Source organism: Delphinapterus leucas, chromosome 10 (assembly GCF_059928025.1).
Source record: "Delphinapterus leucas isolate spDelLeu-1000000601 "Yukka" chromosome 10, BTC_Dleu_Yukka2, whole genome shotgun sequence".
In the NCBI taxonomy this organism is placed as follows: Eukaryota; Metazoa; Chordata; class Mammalia; order Artiodactyla; family Monodontidae; genus Delphinapterus; species Delphinapterus leucas.
The window spans coordinates 81,295,660-81,317,105 of NC_143138.1; the positions used below are offsets into that span (position 1 = coordinate 81,295,660).

General features: G+C 39.6%; 1 protein-coding gene across 9 annotated transcripts in view; it reads left to right on the plus strand.

Moving 5' to 3' along the window:
* The window catches only part of SLC25A26 (solute carrier family 25 member 26), a 171,083-nt gene that overhangs the window by 110,008 nt on the left and 39,629 nt on the right, over nt 1-21,446 (plus strand). Inside the window, exon 7 of one of the 9 annotated variants that reach the window (XM_089919538.1) lies at nt 287-21,442. The exons of the other annotated variants lie outside the window; for them this stretch is intronic. Coding sequence (XP_089775664.1) covers nt 287-292 — 6 coding nt within the window. The 3' untranslated portion in view covers nt 293-21,442. Of the gene's footprint in view, nt 1-286; nt 21,443-21,446 lie in introns of those variants that run through there. 9 annotated transcript variants of the gene reach the window in all.

Sequence of the window (21,446 nt, forward strand, 5' to 3'; positions counted from 1 at the left end):
ATAACTGACATCCTGAGATGTTTAGGAAAAACTTTGCTTTCCTCTGTATTGTAACTCTTTTTCCACCCGCTTGAATTTTATTTCAGTTCGCTCTGTGTGTGTGTGTGTGTGTGTGTGTGTAGAGGTTAAGGAATAACAGTGAGGGTAAATGGAAAAGGAAGGAAAGCAAGGCTCTGAATATTTGTAGGCCTAGAAGGCCAAGACCTTCCCACCCACATCTAATGGTGGATGGGAGTGGGGAGGGGCTTGGTTTCTGAAGGCCCCTTCTGTCTTTCCTGCTCACCAGGCCTAGGACCCCTCAGTGAGAAGGAGCAGAGTGTGGGGAGTTGTGAGTCAGCGTTGGACTCATATGTTTAAAAACAAACAATTAAATGAAAATTTGAAAGCCTTTGTTCAAAACATGCAGACATTGTATTTGTTTTTCATCTCCTGGTGCAATGATTTCAAAAATTGCGGCTCACGGTATGGATTATGTGGTGTTTGCCAGCATTTTAAAGACAACAACAAAAGGGAAAATAATAGCATCTTATGAGGTAAGGTTAAGCCTTGCTTTGTCACACTTCAGTGTTGCGTGTACATATATACATGCGTCTGTGTACTGGGTCGCAATGTGAAATGTATTTCTCACTGTGGATAGTGATCAAAAGAATCTGAAAACCCTTGTTCAAATGAAAATGGTTTATAAATGACCAAACTGTAAAATGGCAAAGTACCTAGGTAGGCATTTGATAATACAAAAAATAAAGGAATTACTCTCATAATTGTATAGCGTTAGTCATCACGGAGCGCTCAAAGAAAATGTCTTTGGAAGAATAACAGTTACTTGGACTCTGAAAAATATTCTGTTGAAGTTACATACTAAGGATAATAAAATGAGACAAAACATTATTCATAAAAATAAACTCAGCAATATTAAGTATTGAGAAATACTTCTTATAAATGATCTGATTTTAAGGAGTAGTACAGTTCATTTAATGCAGATTTTGGGATCTTTCATGGTTGTTTGTTTGTTTTTGTCTTTCCTGTTTTCCGTGTGGCACACGGTGAAAATGGATTTCTCTGGCAGTGTTTCCGGGTGTGATGTAATAGCTATCCAATGAGAAGGTCACATTCCATAAGCATAACACCTCTCTATTTTTGTGTATGACAAAAGACAATGGAGCAACAGCTGTCCAGCAAACAAGACTCACTTTATTAGTGTCTCAATAAGCAGCATTCACGTGGCTTCTGCACTGTATCTAAGACACTTAGGCCCAGTTTCTGCACAGGAATGTTTTGAGGCCCAAAGAGGGAAAAAGCATGGGATTTGTTTCTTTGCAGTATTCAGGACATTTGCAGTATGCTAGCTAGTTAAGAAATGTCTAGGCTTCCTTGGTGGTGCAGTGGTTAAGAATCCACCTGCCAATGCAGGGGACACGGGTTCGAGCCCTGGTCCGGGAAGATCCCACATGCTGCGGAGCAACTAAGCCCGTGCGCCACAACTACTGAGCCTGCGCTCTAGAGCCCGCGAGCCACAACTACTGAGCCCACGTGCCTAGAGCCTGTGCTCCGCAACAAGAGAAGCCACTACAACGAGAAGCCCTCGCACCACAACGAAGAGTAGCCCCCGTTCGCCGCAACTAGAGAAAGCCCGCGCACAGCAACCAAGACCCAGTGCAGCCATAAATAAATGAATGAATGTATGTATGTCTAGAATTTTTCAGAGTAATCATAGATAACAATGTTGAGCTTTAATACTTTTCTTTGAGCCAGTGTTAAGATGCCATAGTTTTTTTTTTTTTTTGTCGGATTTACTGAGGAATAATCTTCATACAGGAAAACTCCTTTTAAGTGTACATTTTTACAGGTTTTGAAAAATATGACTACCACCCTAAACAAAATGTAATATCATCACCCTTTTCCAGAATATCATATAAATAGAATCACACACTGTGTAGTATTTTGTTCTTGGCTTCTTTCATTTAATATGAAAGAAGAGATTCATTCCTGTTTTATCCCGTACCAGTAGTTTGCTCCTTAGTGGTGCTGAGTAGCATTTCATTGTGCACCCGTACTATAATTTGTTTAGCCAGTTACTAGTTGATACAAGTTCGAGTTGTTGATGATTATGGATGAAGCTGCTACAAATGCTTGTACGTGGGTATTTGAATGGATATATGGTTTTGTTTCTCTTGGGTAAGTACCTAGGAATGGGATTGCTGGGTCATAGGGAAAATATAAGTTTAATTTATAAGAAACTGTCACAGTGTTTTCCAAGGTGGCTGTCCCATTTTCCAGCAATGTGTGAGAGTTCCAGTTGCTCTGCATCCATGTCATTGTTTGTTATTATTAGATTAAATAAAACTTAACCCATTCTGATAGTTGTGTACTGGTATCTCATTGTGGTTTTAATTTGCAGTTCTCTCAGGACTAAATAATATTGAGCATCTTTTCGTATAATAGTGTGTTGTTTTTTTTTAAACATCCAAATGTGAAACCACAGTGCTTTGTAAAAGTAGACAATTTTTGGCATGTCTTTTATTTTTGTATTTATGAGTTTATCCATTTACATTTGCTTCTGCAACCGTAGAGACACTGTATTATATGGAAGGGTTTCTCTATTATGTTTATGTGGAAATACTGCTAAGAAAAAATTTTCTCAGCAAGGACTTCGGCAGATTGTGTGCACATTGTGCTATAAGGAGTGGGAATCTGGAGGTAGGGGGTGGCCACTATCATCTTAAACTTATTCTGCCTAAAATCGATGGTATCGCCTTCTAAAATCACTTCCTCCTGCTGTCTCCCTGATTTCTGTTAATCATACTACTATTCTCCTGACCCCTTTGGTCTCAAATCCCAGGTTAAATCTGATCCTCTTTTTCTCTATCACTCACCAAGTTGTGTTCACTCTGACTTTTTGAAACCTGTGGCCTCCTTTTTTTTTTTTAAATCAGATTCTTACTAACTTATGCCTGGACTTAGTTAACACTCATCTGTTCTACACATTGAATTTGTGTGATCTTCCTTAAACATCTCTTTGAAGTTCCCAGAAATGTATAACTTTCTAAAACTCTAAAGCATGAAGTTGTTGGCACTCAGGGATGTCCATACTGTGTCCTTAACTGTTTTTTTCGGTCTCCCTTCCCCTTACACTTTTTTTTTTTTGCTTTCCCTCCTTTCCTTCCTCTCCTTCCATCCAGAATAGCCTCCTTACTGCCCCTTTTCTTTGGCTTCCTTCTGCAGTGGGCTTTCACGGATCAAATGCTATGCATCTTTTAAAGCCAGCTCAGTTTTTTTCTCGTGCTTGAAGTCTTCCAATCCAGACCCTGAAGGTTTACCCTTATAGCTAACATTTGTCTGTATGGCTGATTGGTATTTATTCGTGTACTGTACTGCATTTAAAACATCTTAGAACTGAGCTTTAGCACATTCTGATAAGGCCTGAACCCCTTCTATTTATAGAAAAGTGACAGATGCCGTTAGTGTACATGTATTGCCTGCCTGCTGTGAGTTAGACACTGTTTCATTTCACAGCAGTTCAAAGATGAATAAGATGTAGCTGATGCCCTTGAGGAGTTTTTACTCTATCAGAGAAGCACATACCCACAGATAACTCCAAGGTAACATGTCTGTAATTGAAGACCACCCAAGGCACTGTGGGAGCCAGCCCCCCTGACTCCCCGAATCATGTCATTACACTACCTCATTTCTTATGTTTTCTTTTTTTTTTTTAATAGTACATATGCTTACAAAAAAGATTTAGATGGAAGAACACTAAACACCATAAAGAGGAGGGGAAGTAAAAGGGGTAGGTCATCATATCCAGAACCTCTGAGAAGATCATTTTCCTTTAAGATTTATATTGAGTTTGGAACTTTTCTAGTAGCCCAACAAGAAGAGAAACACGATAGATTACATGGTTCTCTTATCTGACAAATAACCAAAGCTTATTATTTCATGTTGTCCCTTGGCTTTGAATACCCTGTGTATATGGCTGACTTGCACGTTTAAAGCTCTGTCGTGGACCACTTGCTCTGAGTTACAGCCTCACATGACCAACTTCCTAGGTGACACCCTTACTCAGGGTGTCTCAGGGGAACCAGCTCAGAACAGAACACTTGGTTTTTATTCCCCTTCTCCCCAACCTGTTCCTTCCCAGGTGTCTCCTTCTCCGTAAGTAGAACACACGTCTGTTGCTTGCTAAAGTAGAAACTTAAGAATGACTCCACAGTTCTCTCTTTCCCTTATCATCCAGCCCATCAGAACAGTCCACTGTTCTTTTTTTTTTTTTACATTTATTTTTATGTTATTATTTATTTTGGGCTGCGTTGGGTCTTTTTTGCTGCGTGCGGGCATTCTGTAGTTGCGGAGAGCTGGGGCTACTCTTCGTTGCGGTGTGCGGACTTTTCATTGAGGGGGTTTCTCTTGCTGCGGAGCACGGGCTCTAGGTGCGTGGGCTTCAGTAGTTGTGGCTCGCGGGCTAGAGCACAGGCTCAGTAGTTGTGGCGCTCGGGCTTAGCTGCTCTGCGGCATGTGGGATCTTCCCGGACCAGGGCTCGAACCCGTGTCCCCTGCATTGGCAGGCGGATTCTTAACCACTGTGCCACCAGGAAAGTCCCCAGAAGAGTCCACTGTTCTGATTGAAGCCTCTAACTCATCTCTTGCTTGAGTTGCCACGTTGGCCTCTCCAATGGTCTCTCTGATTCCATTCTCTAAAATATCTTCTCTTCACAACAGCCAGAGTGATCTTTTAAAGAAATAAATCAGATCATACCACTCTCTGCTAAAAGCCTTCAGTGACACCTCTTTGAAAGAAGAGTAAAATCCAGAGTTTAAACTGCGGTTGACAGGGTCCCGTGTCATCCGCCCCTCCTACCTCACCGATCTTATCCCACAGCACCCGCCCACTACACTCCAGCCTCCCCATGTCCACGTCCTGCCCTGCAGTCTGGCTAGCCTCCCTCTGTTCTGTTCGGACTCGCCAGGCTGCTCCTTACCCGAGGGCCTTTAAGTTTGTTGTGCCCTCTGCCAGAAATATTCTTTATTCATTTATTCTACACATTGTTACTGAGTACCTACTATGTGCCTACGGCCTGGGGAATATAGTGATCAACAGGGTTGACAAAAATCCCTCATGAAGCTTTCACTCTGGCTCTTTCCCTAGGCTTTTCTCACGTCCAAATCTTTCTTGTTCTTTAGTCTTAGATCATGTCACTTCAGAGAGGCGTTCCCTGTCCACCCATCTTTAAAGTAGGACCTTCCCATCTTCCCTGCTCAGTAAACACAGCACCTGTTTATTTCCTTTGTAGCATTTAAATAGTTTATTTAGTTATGCACTTATTGACGCCCAAATACTTATAAAAAACACGTTGTGTGTTGAGCAGATATATGCCAGGCACTGTGCCGAGGAGTATATTATATATTCCTTAGCATCTTATTCTCGTGACGTACAACTCAGAGAGACAGGTCCTGTTGTCATCCCCACTAAAACAGGGAAACCAGGGCTCAGAGAGATTGTCTTCCATCTGTCAAACTAAGTCCTCAGTTTTCTGTCCAGTACCCTTTTACTGTGTTAACATTGTTTTTATTACTACAGTCATGATCGTTAATAATCATAATATGTAGCGTTTCTCAAAGTTACAGTGTGCCCAGCACTGTGCTAATCACTTCCCATGGATTATCTCCTATTAATCTTCATGGCAGTCCTTTGAGGTGGGTGCTCTTACCGTCTTCATTTTGCAGATGTGGAAACTGAAGAAGAGTTTGAGTGCCTTGCCCAAGGCCTCAGGAACACTCAGTGTTAAGGGGTACATCCAGGATTTGAACCCAGACAGTCTGACTCCAGAGTTGATGTCCTTAATTATTTTACACATAACTTTGCACATAGCGGACAATATCTTTAAGAATGTCGTTGCTCTTTCATATGTTCAAAGGTTGGTAAAAAGTTGAGATGGTTGTATTATATCTAATCAGCTTATTTCAGGCATTTCTGCAAATTGTGTTGATTCTTTAACTTGATGACATAAAACTTAAAAGCCCTGGCTACCATATTTCTTAGACCAGCCTCCCTTCCTCCCCTCCCCCAACCCATCCCGGTTCTGCTGTACTTGGGCAAGGGTTAAACAGTGTTTGCTTCAGGAAGGAGTCAGCTCCGAGGGACCGACATGGGGGAGCACAGATAGTTTATGGGGATGAGTGGAGCCACACTACATTTCCCGCGTGTTTGTGTTTTAATTTCTTGTAGGACTTGGCTTTTTGGAGGAAGAAACTTTGTCTTCTGATCGTTTATATTCTTTGTAGTTCTGACTTTTACACAGCAGGTGTTTATGACTATTTACTAATTGTTTGGAGGTTAGCATTCTTTCTTTTTCAAGGTCAAAGCGAAGTTGGGTAGCTGTATACATTAACCGTTTTATTTAAAAGTAGTTTCTTTTAGAAGTATGATGACAGCTCTAACATACAGATGTATTCTCACTGAGCCTTTGGCAAACAATACACGTATTTTGAAAGGATATGATAAAATTTCCTATAAGAATGTCAGATTTGTTCTAGTGTCTGAATACATAGAGAAGTGTAGAGGATTATTAAGAATGCTGCCAGGTCTAAGTAGTTTTGCTTCTAGCCACAAGGTGTTACAAAGTTGCAAAGCAGTAACTAGAAGAAATGCAAACCTTAACCTCAGATGCAACGTTTGAAGCAAAATGAAAATAAAATCAGTTTGGTTATGTAAAATTTTCACATTATGCTGATGATTTTCTAAAATGAAATCATAGCTTTGTAACAGAAATCAGGGGCCAGTGGATTATCATTTCAGTTATAGGACAATGTATAAAATCAATACATTTTAGAAGTCTTTTAAACAGCCAGTACTTTATAAAAACTATATTTTTATTCAAATTGAAGGGTAACTTGTTTATTGTTGTTGATTCTTATTTTTTAAATTAATTAATTTTTGGCTGCATTGGGTCTTCTTTGCTGCATGCAGGCTTTCTCTAGTTGCAGTGAGCGGAGGCTCCTCTTTGTTGCGGTGCGTGGGCTTCTCATTGTGGTGGCTTCTTTTGTCGCGGAGCACAGGCTCTAGGTGCGTGGGCTTCAGTAGTTGTGGCTTGCGGGCTCAGTAGTTGTGGCACACGGGCTTAGTTGGTACGCGGCATGTGGAATCTTCCTGGACCAGGGCTTGAACCCGTGTCCCTTGCATTGGCAGGCGGATTCTTAATCACTGCACCACCAGGGAAGTCCTGATTCTTATTTTAATAATAGTTAAAGTGTCTTTTATCACTCCATCCGCAACATTCTCCCATACCTTTAGTATATGAACAAAATGATAGTAATTTAGAAGGTGCTCATGCTCACGGTCTCCACTGCACCATTTCATGAGACTGGAACAATCTGGTATCTGCACAGACATGTTTGATCAGAACATAGATTCCTGTGAAGGCATATTAAAGATTGCGAAGGGAATGATAACAGAGTAAAAATGATTGTGTGTGATTTTTACTGCACTGTTTGTCCCCTAAATTAAATACAGCATGCCAAGATGGAAGAAAACTCCTAAAAATAAGAGCAAAATATTTTATTTCCAGATCACCAGCAAAGTCGGAGTCTGAGACGCTGATTAGGATTTTAGCAAAATGTCATTACAATGAAGCAGACATCTTTTTTAACAATTTAAAAAATATGAGAACTTTTGAATTCTTAAAGACAGATGGTTAAAAAGAGATGGCAAAGAAAACTAAGGAAGGAAGGAAGGATGTGTAGCAAAGCCTGACAGGGTGGATGGAAAGGGTGTCACTTCTGAGGCTCTGGATCCTTCTCCCATCTCCTCCTTTGGACCGGTGCACTCAGCCGCCTGGTGTCCTGCTGTAGTTACAGTTGTGAAGCCAGAGCAGTAACAACACCTAATATGCTCCTTGCAGGTTCCATTACTTTCAACCGAGTTAAGCTTTAACCTTGCCTCTTGGGTCCCACAGCCTAGTGGGTTAGGGTCCTTTGTCAAAAAACAATAACATGCACACCAGGATTCCTCCTTTGCCATCTTCTTTTGGATGTTCCTCTTCTGTTTATGCAAGGTTGTGAGCAAAATGAGATAAATATGCTCATTCAGATACAACATTCCTGTGATGAATCAAATTGACTTTTGTTGGCTGAGACAAAGTGTGAGAAAGGAATTAAACACACTTCATTTTAATCAGATTATCAAACAAATATATATTAAAAAGCACTTTTTATTTATTTATTTTTTAAACATCTTTATTAGAGTATAATTGCTTTACAATGATGTGTTACTTTCTGCTTTATAACAAAGTGAATCAGTTATACATATACATATGTTCCCATATCTCTTCCCTCTTGCTTCTTCCTCCCTCCTACCCTCCCTACCCCACCCCTCTAGCTGGTCACAAAGCACTGAGCTGATCTCCCTGTGCTATGTGGCTGCTTCCCACTAGCTATTTTACTTCTGGTAGTGTATATATGTCCATGCCATCCTCTCACTTTGTCACAGCTTACCCTTCCCCCTCCCCATATCCTCAAGTCCATTCTCTAGTAGGTCTATGTCTTTATTCCCGTCTTGCCCCTAGGTTCTTCATGACCTTTTTTTTTTTCTTAGATTCCATATATATGTGTTAGTGTACGGTATTTCGTTTTCTTTTTCTGACTTACTTCACTCTGTGTGACAGACTCTAGGTCCATCTACCTCAGTACAAATAACTCAATTTCGTTTCTTTTTATGGCTGAGTAATATTCCATTGTGTATATGTGCCACATCTTCTTTATCCATTCATCTGTTGATGGACACTTAGGTTGCTTCCATGTCCTGGCTATTGTAAATAGAGCTGCAATGAACATTTTGGTACATGACTCTTTTTGAATTCTGGTTTTCTAAGTGTATATGCCCAGTAGTGGGATTTCTGGGTTGTCTGGTAGTTCTATTTGTAGTTTTTTAAGGAACCTCCATACTGTCCTCCATAGTGGCTGTATCAATTTACATTCCCACCAACAGTGCAAGAGTGTTCCCTTTTCTCCACACCCTCTCCAGCATTTATTGTGTCTAGATTTTTTGAAGATGGCCATTCTGACTGGTGTAGATGATATCTCATTGTAGTTTTGATTTGCATTTCTCTAACGATTAATGATGTTGAGCATTCTTTCATGTGTTTGTTGGCAGTCTGTATATCTTTGGAGAAATGTGTATTTAGGTCTTCTGCCCATTTTTGGATTGGGTTGTTTGTTTTTTTGTTATTGAGCTGCATGAGCTGCTTGTAAATTTTGGAGATTAATCCTTTGTCAGTTGCTTCATTTGCAAATATTTGCTCCCATTCTGAGGGTTGTCTTTTGGTGGTGTTTATGGTTTCCTTTGCTGTGCAAAATCTTTGAAGTTTCATTAAGTCCCATTTGTGCACTTTTAAAAAATGCCTATAATGATGCCCAGTTCCTTTGGAGATATAAAACTGTGCTAGTATTTGATTTCCAGGGAGCCGTGTACAGATTCACACGTAATCTCCTTTAAAAAATGGGGAGAAAAGGAGTTAGCTTTGTTTCTGTTTGTCCTTTAGACCTGCTTCCTGGGTATTCTTGAGTGTTTTTGGTGTCGGTTTAGTATGTCTGGTGTAAATATGCGATAGGATACTGTTAGTGCTGCTCTGGTTTCACTCTGTCATCCCTGGGTGATCCTGGCCCTCCTTCCAGCTGAACCTCAATCAAGCCTTTTAACTGTCTCCGCCCAGCTCACTAGAAGGCCTTGTCCAGTTAAGTAAATGTTCATCCTTGAGCTGGAACCTGTTAGCTGTTCCTGGTCTATACGGTTCTTTCCTGAGCCACAAAGGACAATTTGGGATTATGATGTCTGGCCAGTTGATGTTTTCCTCCTTCTCTACACAAGGGTAAAATTATCCAACACTACTTACCTTATAGGTATTCATATCAGTTCCAAATATTTGCCTGCCTTCTATGTATAAGGAATTGTGCAAGGCCCTGTGAGACTCCAGAGGTGAAGGTAATGAAGTCCCTATCCTGTTGAATCAGGGGTCAGATGAGCGAGTTTTTGCAGGTTAATGAAAAGAAGTGAGTCCTTATTATACATATTTTTTGGTACTTTTGAGGATAGTGGCTTGTCAGTGTACCTGTTTCTGGATAAATGGAGCTTGTTAGTGTAAGTCCCCCAGTTCTTCCATTTGAACCATTTTTATAAAAATCTTTTAAAAAGATTGTTACATACTTAAACATAGCAAACCAAGTGTGTCTTTCCAGGCAGAAGTATTAAAAGTAATCACACCTTTTCTTGTTGTCTTAAAATTTGTATCATGAGCATCAGTTATAATAATAACTGTTACTCAGTTTAGATACCTTTTGCCTCTACCCAAACTAATAAAAGGCATCAAACCACAGATCCAGGAAGCTTAGACAGCCCTCCAATCAGAATAAATACCTCCCAAATAAAACCTAGGCACACATATCCAAAAATATTACTTTGTAATTGTAAAACCTAAATATTACTAAGCAAACTCAGCATTTGAGCCCATCTTACGTTTGCTCAAGAATAAATGAAATTTCTTATATTGGGTTGGCCAAAAAGTTCATTTGGGTTTTTCTGTACCATCTTAAGGAAAAACCCAAAAGAAGTTTTTGGCCAACCCAATATTTACCAGCACAATCATTCATTAAAAAATTTCTTACGAACTCTTATTATTGGTTTAAGAGGAATCCATTTTAGCCCTTTAACCACTTGCGTATATTGCTCCAGCCATGGTAGGGCAGAAGTGAACGCTTACTTGTGGTTCCCAATTGTATTCATTATTCTTTTCATTTTAAAACTTTGCTTTGGAAATCCCATATTTATTTATTTATTTATAAAAATTTATTTATTTATTTTTAAAAACTTTTGCCTGCGTTGGGTCTTCATTGCTGGCTGAGGGCTTTCTCTAGTTGTGGTGAGCGGGGGCTACTCTTTGTTGCGGTGTGTGGGCTTCTCATTGCAGTGGCTTCTCTTGTTGAGGAGCACGGGCTCTAAGCACGCAGGCTTCAGTAGTTGTGGCATCGGGCTCAGTAGTTGTGGCTCGCGGGCTCTAGAGCGCAGGCTCAGTCGTTGTGGCTCACGGGCTTAGTTGCTCTGCAGCATGCGGGATCTTCCCGGACCAGGGCTCGGACCCGTGTCCCGTGCATTGGCAGGTGGATTCTTAACCACTGCGCCACCAGGGAAGTCCTGGAAATCTCTTTTTTTGTGTGTGGTACGCGGGCCTCTCACTGTTGTGGCCCCTCCCGTTGTGGAGCACAGGCTCCGGACGCGCAGGCCCAGCGGCCATGGCTCACAGGCCCAGTTGCTCCGCGGCATGTGGGATCTTCCCGGACCGGGGCACAAACCCGTGTCCCTTGCATCGGCAGGCGGACTGTCAACCACTGCGCCACCAGGGAAGCCCTGGAGATCTCTTTTTTCAAGTCATGTTTGTATATAAGTACTTCACAGAGAATTCATTAATGTAAATTATAAATATAATTTTATTATTCAGTTGTTAATTGTTAATTGAATAATAAAATTATAGGCAGCTGTTGCTTTAACTATGTTTTTTTTTTTTGCGGTACGCGGGCCTCTCACTGTTGTGGCCTCTCCCGTTGCAGAGCACAGGCTCCGGACGCACAGGCTTAGCGGCCATGGCTCACGGGCCCAGCCGCTCCGCGGCGTGTGGGATCTTCCCAGACTGGAGCACGAACCCGTGTCCCCTGCATCGGCAGGCGGACTCTCAACCACTGTGCCACCAGGGAAGCCCTAACTATGTTTTAAAGTGGATGTACCAAAGCTATACAATAGCTTGATCACCTACAGTATGGAGGGCAGTTGAGTGAAATTAATCATGTGCGGTCTTTAACGTGTTCTGAAATTCTGGTACTAGACAGACAGCAGTGCGACCTGCACAGAGGATTGTCTTTTCTGTTGTGTTAAATGAATCATCATTTATTATGATGTCAGTCATGTGGAACTGAGGAGACGATTCAGCACAGATACCTACTAAGGTACCATAAAACTCATGGGGTAAAGTGTTGTAATCTTACACAGTTGGAAGCCACCTAACTACTTCTGAGTACAACAACTGAAGAAGTTCCAAAGTTAAGTTTCCCTGCACTGAAGCCAAAACGTTTATTTTCAATTTGTTGTTCGTTCATAAGACAACCGTGCACATTTGGGTGGGTCTTTTAAAGTAACAAAGCCTTCTCTTCATGCTGTACTTGAAAGACACTTGGCTCAGGCTTGGACTCCCAGCCATTTCCTAGTATCGGGCCTGGTGTTTGATCTCTGTCCTCTGAATGAATACTGGTGCTAATAGCTGTAACCCTGGCGGGGGTGTGTGTGGAGGAGCCTCGAAAGTACTTCATGCCTTCTTCCTCTGATGGCCCTTGAGCTCTGAGTGAAGGATCACTTGGGAAATTAGAACAATCTGATTGTTTTTGTAGCGCCACCACTAAGTATTCAGGATTCCTCATAATATCCTACTGGATAATATAAATATCATTAGTTGAAAAATAAATCAGGCCTGATGTTTAAAATTCACACACCTTTAAACAATGTGAATGGTGAAATTCAATTAAGGTCTGTATCTTAGGAGTATTGTACCTATTTTCATTTCCTGTTTTCATCATTATACTTGGGTTATGTAAAATGTCAACAGTAGAGGAGGCTGGGTAAAGGCTGTATGGGACCTCTACTATTTTTGCACATTTTCTGTAAGTCTAAAATGATTTCAAAATGAAAGGTTCTAAATAAGCTACTAGAAATCGTTTCCAGTCATCCTATGTTAAGGAAACTTTCCTCAAGAAAAACCGCAAAAGTGAAACTAAGAACATTTCTGACTGCCATTCTCGTTACTTGAAATGTCTCATTTATATGAGATATAAGCAAATGTGCATGGATTCATCTGAAAATTTCGTTTTTTATTTGAAAAGAAAATGGAAACAGGACTTGGAATAGTGATAAGTAAGCAAACACCAAGTAAAGTATGGCTGTCTGCTTTTTTTAGTCTTAAAAGCTCTGTCACATCAGTTGAGACCCAACACTGTGGTTCTTCATGTTTGGGCCTCCTTTCTGCCCTCCCCCTGCGGTCATTTACTTGCTTTTACAGGAATGATCATTAGACCTCTGTGGCAATGGAAATACTTATTTAGGTTGAGAAGTTACGGCAATTTAAAAATTTTGGGTGTTGAGACAGGGCCTTAAAAAAAATCCTCCATTCCAAACCCACATGATTTATATACATTTATTGACATCAAAATATTTTCTTTAATAACTTGCATATTATATTGTAGCTTCCGTAAAAGTTGAGCTGTGTATCGAGGAAGCTTATAAATGTTGCTTATATACTATTCTGTCTACAAGGCACGTGGCTTTGAGGGGACCGTAAAAATCAGCTTCAGTTCCCCCACTTTCGATCTGTGTGACCTCAGGGAAGTTACTTGACAACTCTTAGTACCACCCTACACCTGTGTGTCTGGATAATAATACACACCTTTCAAAATTAAATGAGAAATGTGAAATCTTTTGCATAGTTTCTGGAACATGCTAGGTACTCAGCAAGCGGTAAGTAATACTGTCAATAGCAGTCATTCATACTGTTGTCTAAACTACATTTTTATTCCATTTTCTAATCTACTCTTAAATTATTTAAAGCTAATAAACAATATTACACTTCCTGTGAGTAATCTTTCCTGTCTTTTTTTGTTTTAACATCTTTATTGGAGTATAATTGCTTTACAATGGTGTGTTAGTTTCTGCTTTATAACAAAGTGAATCAGTTATACATATACATATGTTCCCATATCTCTTCCCTCTTGCGTCTCCCGCCCACCCTCTCTATCCCACCCTTCTAGGTGGTCACAAACCACCGAACTGATCTCCCTGTTCTATGCGGCTGCTTCCCACTAGCTATCTATTTTACATTTGGTAGTGTATATATGTCCATGCCACTCTCTCACTTCATCCCAGCTTACCCTTCCCCCTCCCCATGTCCTCAAGTACATTCTCTACGTCTGTGTCGTTATTCCTGTCCTGCCTCTAGGTTCATCAGAACCTTTTTTTTTTTTTTTAGATTCCATATATATGTGTTAGCCTATGGTATTTGTTTTTCTCTTTCTGACTTACTTCACTCTGTATGACAGACTCTAGGTCCATCCACCTCACTACAAATAACTCAATTTCATTTCTTTTTATGGCTGAGTAATATTCCACTGTATATATGTGCCACATCTTCTTTATCCATTCATCTGTTGATGGACACTTAGGTTGCTTCCATGTCCTGCCTATTGTAAATAGAGCTGCAGTGAACTTTGTGGTACATGACTCTTTTTGAATTATGGTTTTCTCAGGGTATATGCCTAGTAGTGGGATTGCTGGGTCGTATGGTAGTTCTATTTTTAGTTTTTCAAGGAACCTCCATACTGTTCTCCGTAGTGGCTGTATCAATTTACATTCCCACTAGCAGTGCAAGAGAGTTCCCTTTCCTCCACACCCTCTTCAGCATTTATTGTTTGTAGATTTTTTGATGATGGCCATTCTGATTGGTGTGAGGTGATACCTCATTGTAGTTTTGATTTGCATTTCTCTAATGATAAGTGATGTTGAGCATCCTTTCACGTGTTTGTTGGCAATCTGTATATCTTCTTTGGAGAAATGTGTATTTAGGTCTTCTGCGCATTTTTGGATTGGGTTGTTTGTTTTTTGATATTGAGCTGCATGAGCTGCTTGTAAGTTTTAGAGACTAATCCTTTGTTGGTTGCTTCGTTTGTAAATATTTTCTCCCATCCTGAGGGTTGTCTTTTCGTCTTGTTTAAGGTTTCCTTTGCTGTGCAAAAGCTTTTAAGTTTCATTAGGTCCCATTTGTTTATTTTTGTTTTTATTTCCATTTCTCTAGGAGGTGGGTCAAAAAGGATCTTGCTGTGATTTATGTCATAGAGTGTTCTGCCTGTGTTTTCCTCTAAGAGTTTTATAGTGTCTGGCCTTACATTTAGGTCTTTAATCCATTTGGAGTTTATTTTTGTGTATGGTGTTAAGGAGTGTTCTAATTTCATTCTTTTACATGTAGGTGTCCAGTTTTCCCAGCACCACTTATTGAAGAGGCAGTCTTTTCTCCATTGTATATTCTTGCCTCCTTTATCAAAGATATGTGCGTGGGTTTCTCTCTGGGCTTTCTGTCCTGTTCCATTGATCTATATTTCTGTTTTTGTGCCAGTACCATACTGTCTTGATTACTGTAGCTTTGTAGTATAGTCTGAAGTCAGGGAGCCTGATTCCTCCAGCTCCGTTTTTCTTTCTCAAGATTGTTTTGGCTGTTTGGGGTCTTTTGTGTTTCCATACAAATTGTGCAATTTTTTGTTCTAGTTCTGTGAAAAATGCCATTGGCAGTTTGACAGGGATTGCATTGAATCTGTAGATTGCTTTGGGTAGTATAGTCATTTTCACAATGTTGATTCTTCCAGTCCAGGAACATGGTATATCTCTTCATCTGTTTGTATCGTCTTTAATGTCTTTCATCAGTTTCTTATAGTTTTCTACGTACAGGTCTTTTGTCTCCTTAGGTAGGTTTATTCCTAGGTATTTTATTCTTTTTGTTGCAGTGGTAAATGGGAGTGTTTCCTTAATTTTTTCCTGTCTTTCCAGCCAGTTTTTTGTTGATCACAGTCCTCCAGTTCCTCCATATATGTGAACAAATATGTAATTTCAAAATATTTTCATAATTCATGTACAGTACTTTTTACCAGCCAGTTTTCTTATCATTATCCTTGTTGCTTAATGAATTTAAAGTTGCCCCCAAATGAATCATTTGTAAACAACACTCATCTTTTTAGCTTGGTCTCAGTATTCTTTTTCCAAAGTTCTATATTCAGACAATTCATTATTAAAAAAAAATTACAAACCCATATTATTTAAAGCAAGTTGCTTTGGACATTGACAGAGTTTGTTCATTCACTTGAATATTCTAATATCATTCTAGTAAAAGTTACCTGTATTTGGAAGTGAAGTGTCTTATAAATACCTTCTGTCTGCTGTCAAAATAGCTGTAACCTATAGATCCAAGTCCAAGTATGTATATACTCTGTACCTACCTGTTTAAACTTTGATAAGTTACTTAACTTCTCTGAGCCTCAACTTTCTTGTCTGTAAAATGAGGATAAGGTAGCACATACCTTAGAAGATTGTGGTTAGGATTTCATGAGTTAATGTATGTAAAGTGTTGGGTACCTGGAGCATAGTAAGTTCTGTGTGTTTATTGTGGTTGCTGTTATAATTGTTACTTCTCTTATGCTGTGTTTGCCATGGAATTTTCTCACTTGAATCTAAATCTTTTGGTTATAGAGATTTTTGTTTAAGATATTTATTAGTATCCTTTTCTAATACAAAATGATTTCCTCATATGTTTTTAGGCTAAATTGTTCTGGCCAGGTGATATGCTTATCTTTGGAGATTCTTTTTTTTTTTTTTATAAATTTATTTATTTATTATTCATTTTTGACTGCGTTGGGTCTTCGTTGCTGCACGCGGGCCTTCTCTAGTTGCGGCGAGCGGGGGCTACTCTTCATTGCAGTGCACGGGCTTCTCATTGTGGTGGCTTCTCTTGTTGCGGAGCACGGGCTCTAGGTGCACGGGCTTCAGTAGTTGGTGGCACACAGGCTTAGTTGCTCCACGGCATGTGGGATCTTCCCGGACCAGGGCTCGAACCCGTGTCCCCTGCATTGGCAGGCGGATTCTTAACAACTGCGCCACGAAGGAAGCCCTATCTTTGGAGATTCTATTTTTAAATTGTGTCTTCAGCCATTAGAGTCTGTTTTGATCCAGTGTTTTACTTCCCTTGGCAACCAGTTTTTTGCCTTCCTGGATTACAACAGGCACCTCTGTGAAGCCTTCTTTGTCACTTTCTGTTATAACCCTCTTCTGCCTTCACTCTACTCCCATCCCATATTAGACCTGGGGACTGCGATCTTTTTTCCCTTGACCTTATACTGCCTGAATCCTAGTAGGTATTGAGTAAATGTTGAATTTATGAGTTACATAGTATCTTTGATTTTTTTCTCCTGTATGACATGTAGTGCACATCTTATTATTTGTTCTTTATTACTGCTTATAAACTCAGCATTATTCGTAGTATTTTAAGTTTGTTTGGAGTAAACTTTGGCTCTCTGGAACCCTTGAAGCTACCAGTAGAAACTGAAGATGACGTCATTACCAAAATGACTATTTTATGTTTTGTATCCTTTTTCTAAAAAGTCAGCACAGTAAATAATGGTGTTAAATTTGGCATTAGCCTGATAAAATACACATTTTGCCATCTTTAAAGTAAAAAGCTGCTGTTCTACTGATTTGCTTCTTATGCTGTCTTGAGTGCTTATAAGACCTCTGGAGAAAAAAATGTTTTCTACACAGATATACTTGCAAACATTAGAGCATTTACTGAAAAAATCTGCTTAATGTCAAGATTATCTTTAGAAAGCTGTTTGTGCTAAAACTTTTTTTTAGCTCATCTACTTCCACAAGTAAGGTTTCAAAAATCTTTTTGATAGCTGCACTCTTAGTCCAGTGATTTTAATAAATACACTTTCCAAGTAACTGTTCTCATTAGTTAGGTGGAAGGAAATGTTGGAGCCCTCAGACACCATACATTATTATATCTCTAACTTGTTAGGTAGTTTCCATAGTTAGGTGACTGACTTAAGAAAAGTTGACAAACAGGGCCCTACATGCCTTGGTTTGTTTATATGGCATCTTTTCCATTTCTGTAGCAACTTACTCAACCTTCCAGGTGTATTTTCGGTGGGGAAGTATTGAGAGTAGAAAATTAGTACTAGGTTTGCTGTTCTTCTTTCAGTTGTGGTATATTTGATCATCCATAAAAATGTCATGCCACCATCAGCAGGTCATTATACTATTCTAACCGTTGCAATGAATATATTCAACAGGTCTAATTTCTAATATTCTTCATCCTTATTGCAGTACCTGCCATTATGCTAGACATCCTATCCAGTGCAGTAAGGCAAGAAAAATAAATAAAAGGCAATAATCCAAATTGGAAAGGAAGAAGTAAAACTGTTTATTCACAGACAGATGATCACTGATGTAGAAAATTTGATGGAAGCTCCATAGAAGCTACTAGAGCTGATAAATTTAGCAAGGCTGCAGAATACAAGATCAGTATGCAAAAGTCAATTGTATTTCTACATATTAAGCAATCAGAAACGGAAATTTAGAGGAAAAAAAAAGCAATACCATTTACAATAGCACCAAAACATATGAAATACTTAGGGATAGAATTGACAATACAAGTGCAAGACCTGTATACTGAAAACTGCAAAACATCGTTGAGAGAGAATAATGGAGCCCCAGGGCTTCCCTGGTGGTCCAGTGGTTAAGAATCCACCTGCCAGTGCAAGGAACACAGGTTTGCGCCCTGGCCCGGGAAGATCCAACATGCTGCGGAGCAACTAAGCCCTTGTATCACAACTACTGAGCCTGAGCTCTAGAGCCCACAAGCCACAACTACTGAGCCCATGTGCCACAAGTACTGAAGCCTGTGCGCCTAAAGCCCATGCTCCACAACAAGGGAAACCATGACAATGAGAAGCCCGCTCACTGCAATGAAGAGTAGCCCCCGCTCACCGCAGCTAGAGAAAGCCCACGCACAGCAACAAAGACCCAACACAGCCATAAATGAATGAATGAAAATAATGGAGCCCCAAGTAAATGGAGAGATGCACCATGTTTGTGGGTCAGAAAACTCAATACTGTTAGCATCTCTGTTCTCTCCAAAGTGATTGATAGATTCATTGCAATTCAAATCAGAATCTCAGCAGGCCGGACTTCCCTGGTGGTGCAGTGGTTAAGAATCTGCCTGCCAATGCAGGGGACATGGGTTTGAGCCCTGGTCTAGGAAGAATTCCACATGCCGCGGAGCAGCTAAGACCGTGAGCCACACCTACTGAACCTGAGCTATGGAGCAGCTAAGACCGTGAGCCACACCTACTGAACCTGAGCTCTAGAGCCCACGAGCCACAACTAGTGACCCTGCACGTCTAGAGCCTGTGCTCCGCGACAAGAGAAGCCACCACAGTGAGAAGCCCATGCACAGTGATGAAGAGTAGCCCCCACTCACCCCGCAACTAGAGGAAGCCTGTGCACAGCAACAAAGACCCAACGCAGCGAAAAATAAATAAAAATTAATTAATTGAAAAAATCTCAGCAGGCAGTTTTGCAGGAATTGATAAGCTGATTCTAAAATTCTTACAGAAGTGCGAAGACTCTAGACTAGTCTGAAGGACTTTGACAAAGAAGAAAGTTGGAGAATTAACACTACTTGAACGCAAGATTTATTATAGAGGTGTAGTAGTCAAAAAAGTATTGAATTGGTATCAAGATAGATGTGTAGATTAGAGCAAAATAGAGTCCAGAAATAAATCCACACATATATGGAGAATTGATTATTGACAACAGTGAGAAGGCAGTTCATTGCAAAAAGGCTAGTCCTTTCCAATTGCTGGAACAATTACATATCCATGTTTAAAAACAAAACAAAACAAAAGAACTTCAAACCTCTTAGCATACATAAAAATCAACTTAAAATGGAAGATCTAAATATCAAACCTAAAGACAAAATTTCTAGAAGAAAACATAGATGAAAAATCTTTGTGGTCTGAGTTAGGTAAAGATTTCTTAGATAAGTTACCAAATGCAAGATCTGTAAAAGGATAATGTGCACATCAAAGTTAAATATTGTGTTCTTGGATAGACACTGTTAAAAGTATGAAGAGACAAGCCACAGACTAGGAGAAAAGAATTGCTGGTGACCTATAGCTGGACTATATAAAGAACTGTAAAACTCAATAATTACAAAAACAGACAACCCGATGAAAATGTGCAAAACTTTTGAACAGACACTTCACTAAAGAAAATATATTCTGGATGGTAAAAAAGTACATGAAAAGGAGCTCAGCATCATTAGTCATTAGGGAAATACATATTAAAACCACAATGAAATGCTACTGCATACCAATTAAAATGGTTAAATTTTTAAAATACAATACCAGGTGTGGGAAAGGATGTAAAGAAACTGAAACTGGTCTAAATGTAAAATACGACCACTTTCTAAAACAATTTGGTAGTTTCTTAAGAAGTATACATCCATATACCTGCCATGTGGTCCAGCTATTTCACTTCTAGGTATTTTCCCAAGAGAAATGAAGGCCTGTGTCCATACGAAAACATGAATATAAATGTTCGTAGCAGCTTTATTTGTAATAGCCCAAAACTGGAAAAATCCCAAATGTCTGTCAATAGGCAAGTATATAAACAAATAATGATACAGTGGAATATTACTTAGCAATTAAAAAGGGGTGAACGATTGATATCCATACTAACATGAATGAATCATACAGAAATTCTGAAGGAGAGAATTCGAGTTAAAAAAATTAATGTATAATTACAGTTATGTAAAATTCTACAAAAGGCAAACGAATGTAGAGTGACTGATCAGATTGTTTAGGGGTTGGTAAGGAAGGGCAGGAAAGGGGGATGACAAAGGGACCCGAAACTTTTTTGGGGTGATGGATATGTTCACTGTCTTAATTATGGTGATGATTTCACGTGTATGTCTATCAAAAGTTACCAAATCACGTACTTTAAATACGTGTAGTTTATTGGATATCAGTTATACCTCAATAAAGCTAAAAACAAAAATAAAGAGTGCAGGCTCTGCTGTTAGAAAGCCTGGGTAAAAGAAGGATAATAACAGGACCCAACTCTCAGGGTTGTTGTGAGGACTGTGGGTTTTGATGTATGGTCAGAGATTAGACCAGGGCCTGACTCAGCGCTCTTCACCATTTGATATGGCTGTATTTTATTTTCTACTAAATCATAAACTCTCAACAAGCAAGGCACCACGTCTCTGCCATCATTTTGCCTTGTTTGAAACTCAGCACGAGTATTTATTTGTGTAATCCTCAACGTATTACAAAAACGGGGCAAAAAGCATTTTGACGAACTTTACATGGTTCAGTAATAGAATTAGCGTCCTTCAAACATGTACAGCATGGGTAAAGATTGAAAAAACTGTGGAATTTGGTATACACTGCTCTGGCCTAATTTGTGAATTATGGTATTTATATGTTTAGAATTATATGGGAAATATTTAAAATGTTACCTTGTCTTAAAGATATACCTTTATTTTTATACGTGTATGTAAATGTGTGTATATGTGTGTGTCTATCACACATATTCCCTGAAAATGGTTTCCTTTGGGCACTCTAATGTAGCTGTCACCCTCGTTTCTTTGACTTATTTTAGAATGCAGTTAAGTCCTTGGGAAAATCACTTATGTCATCAGTGAGGAATGCCACCAAAATAGCTTCTCACTTAAGTTCCCATCCCCAGAGCTAACCCACGGGAGGTTCCGATAAATTCAAATATTTAATAACTTGTATTTTTCTTTCTCCTTAAACAC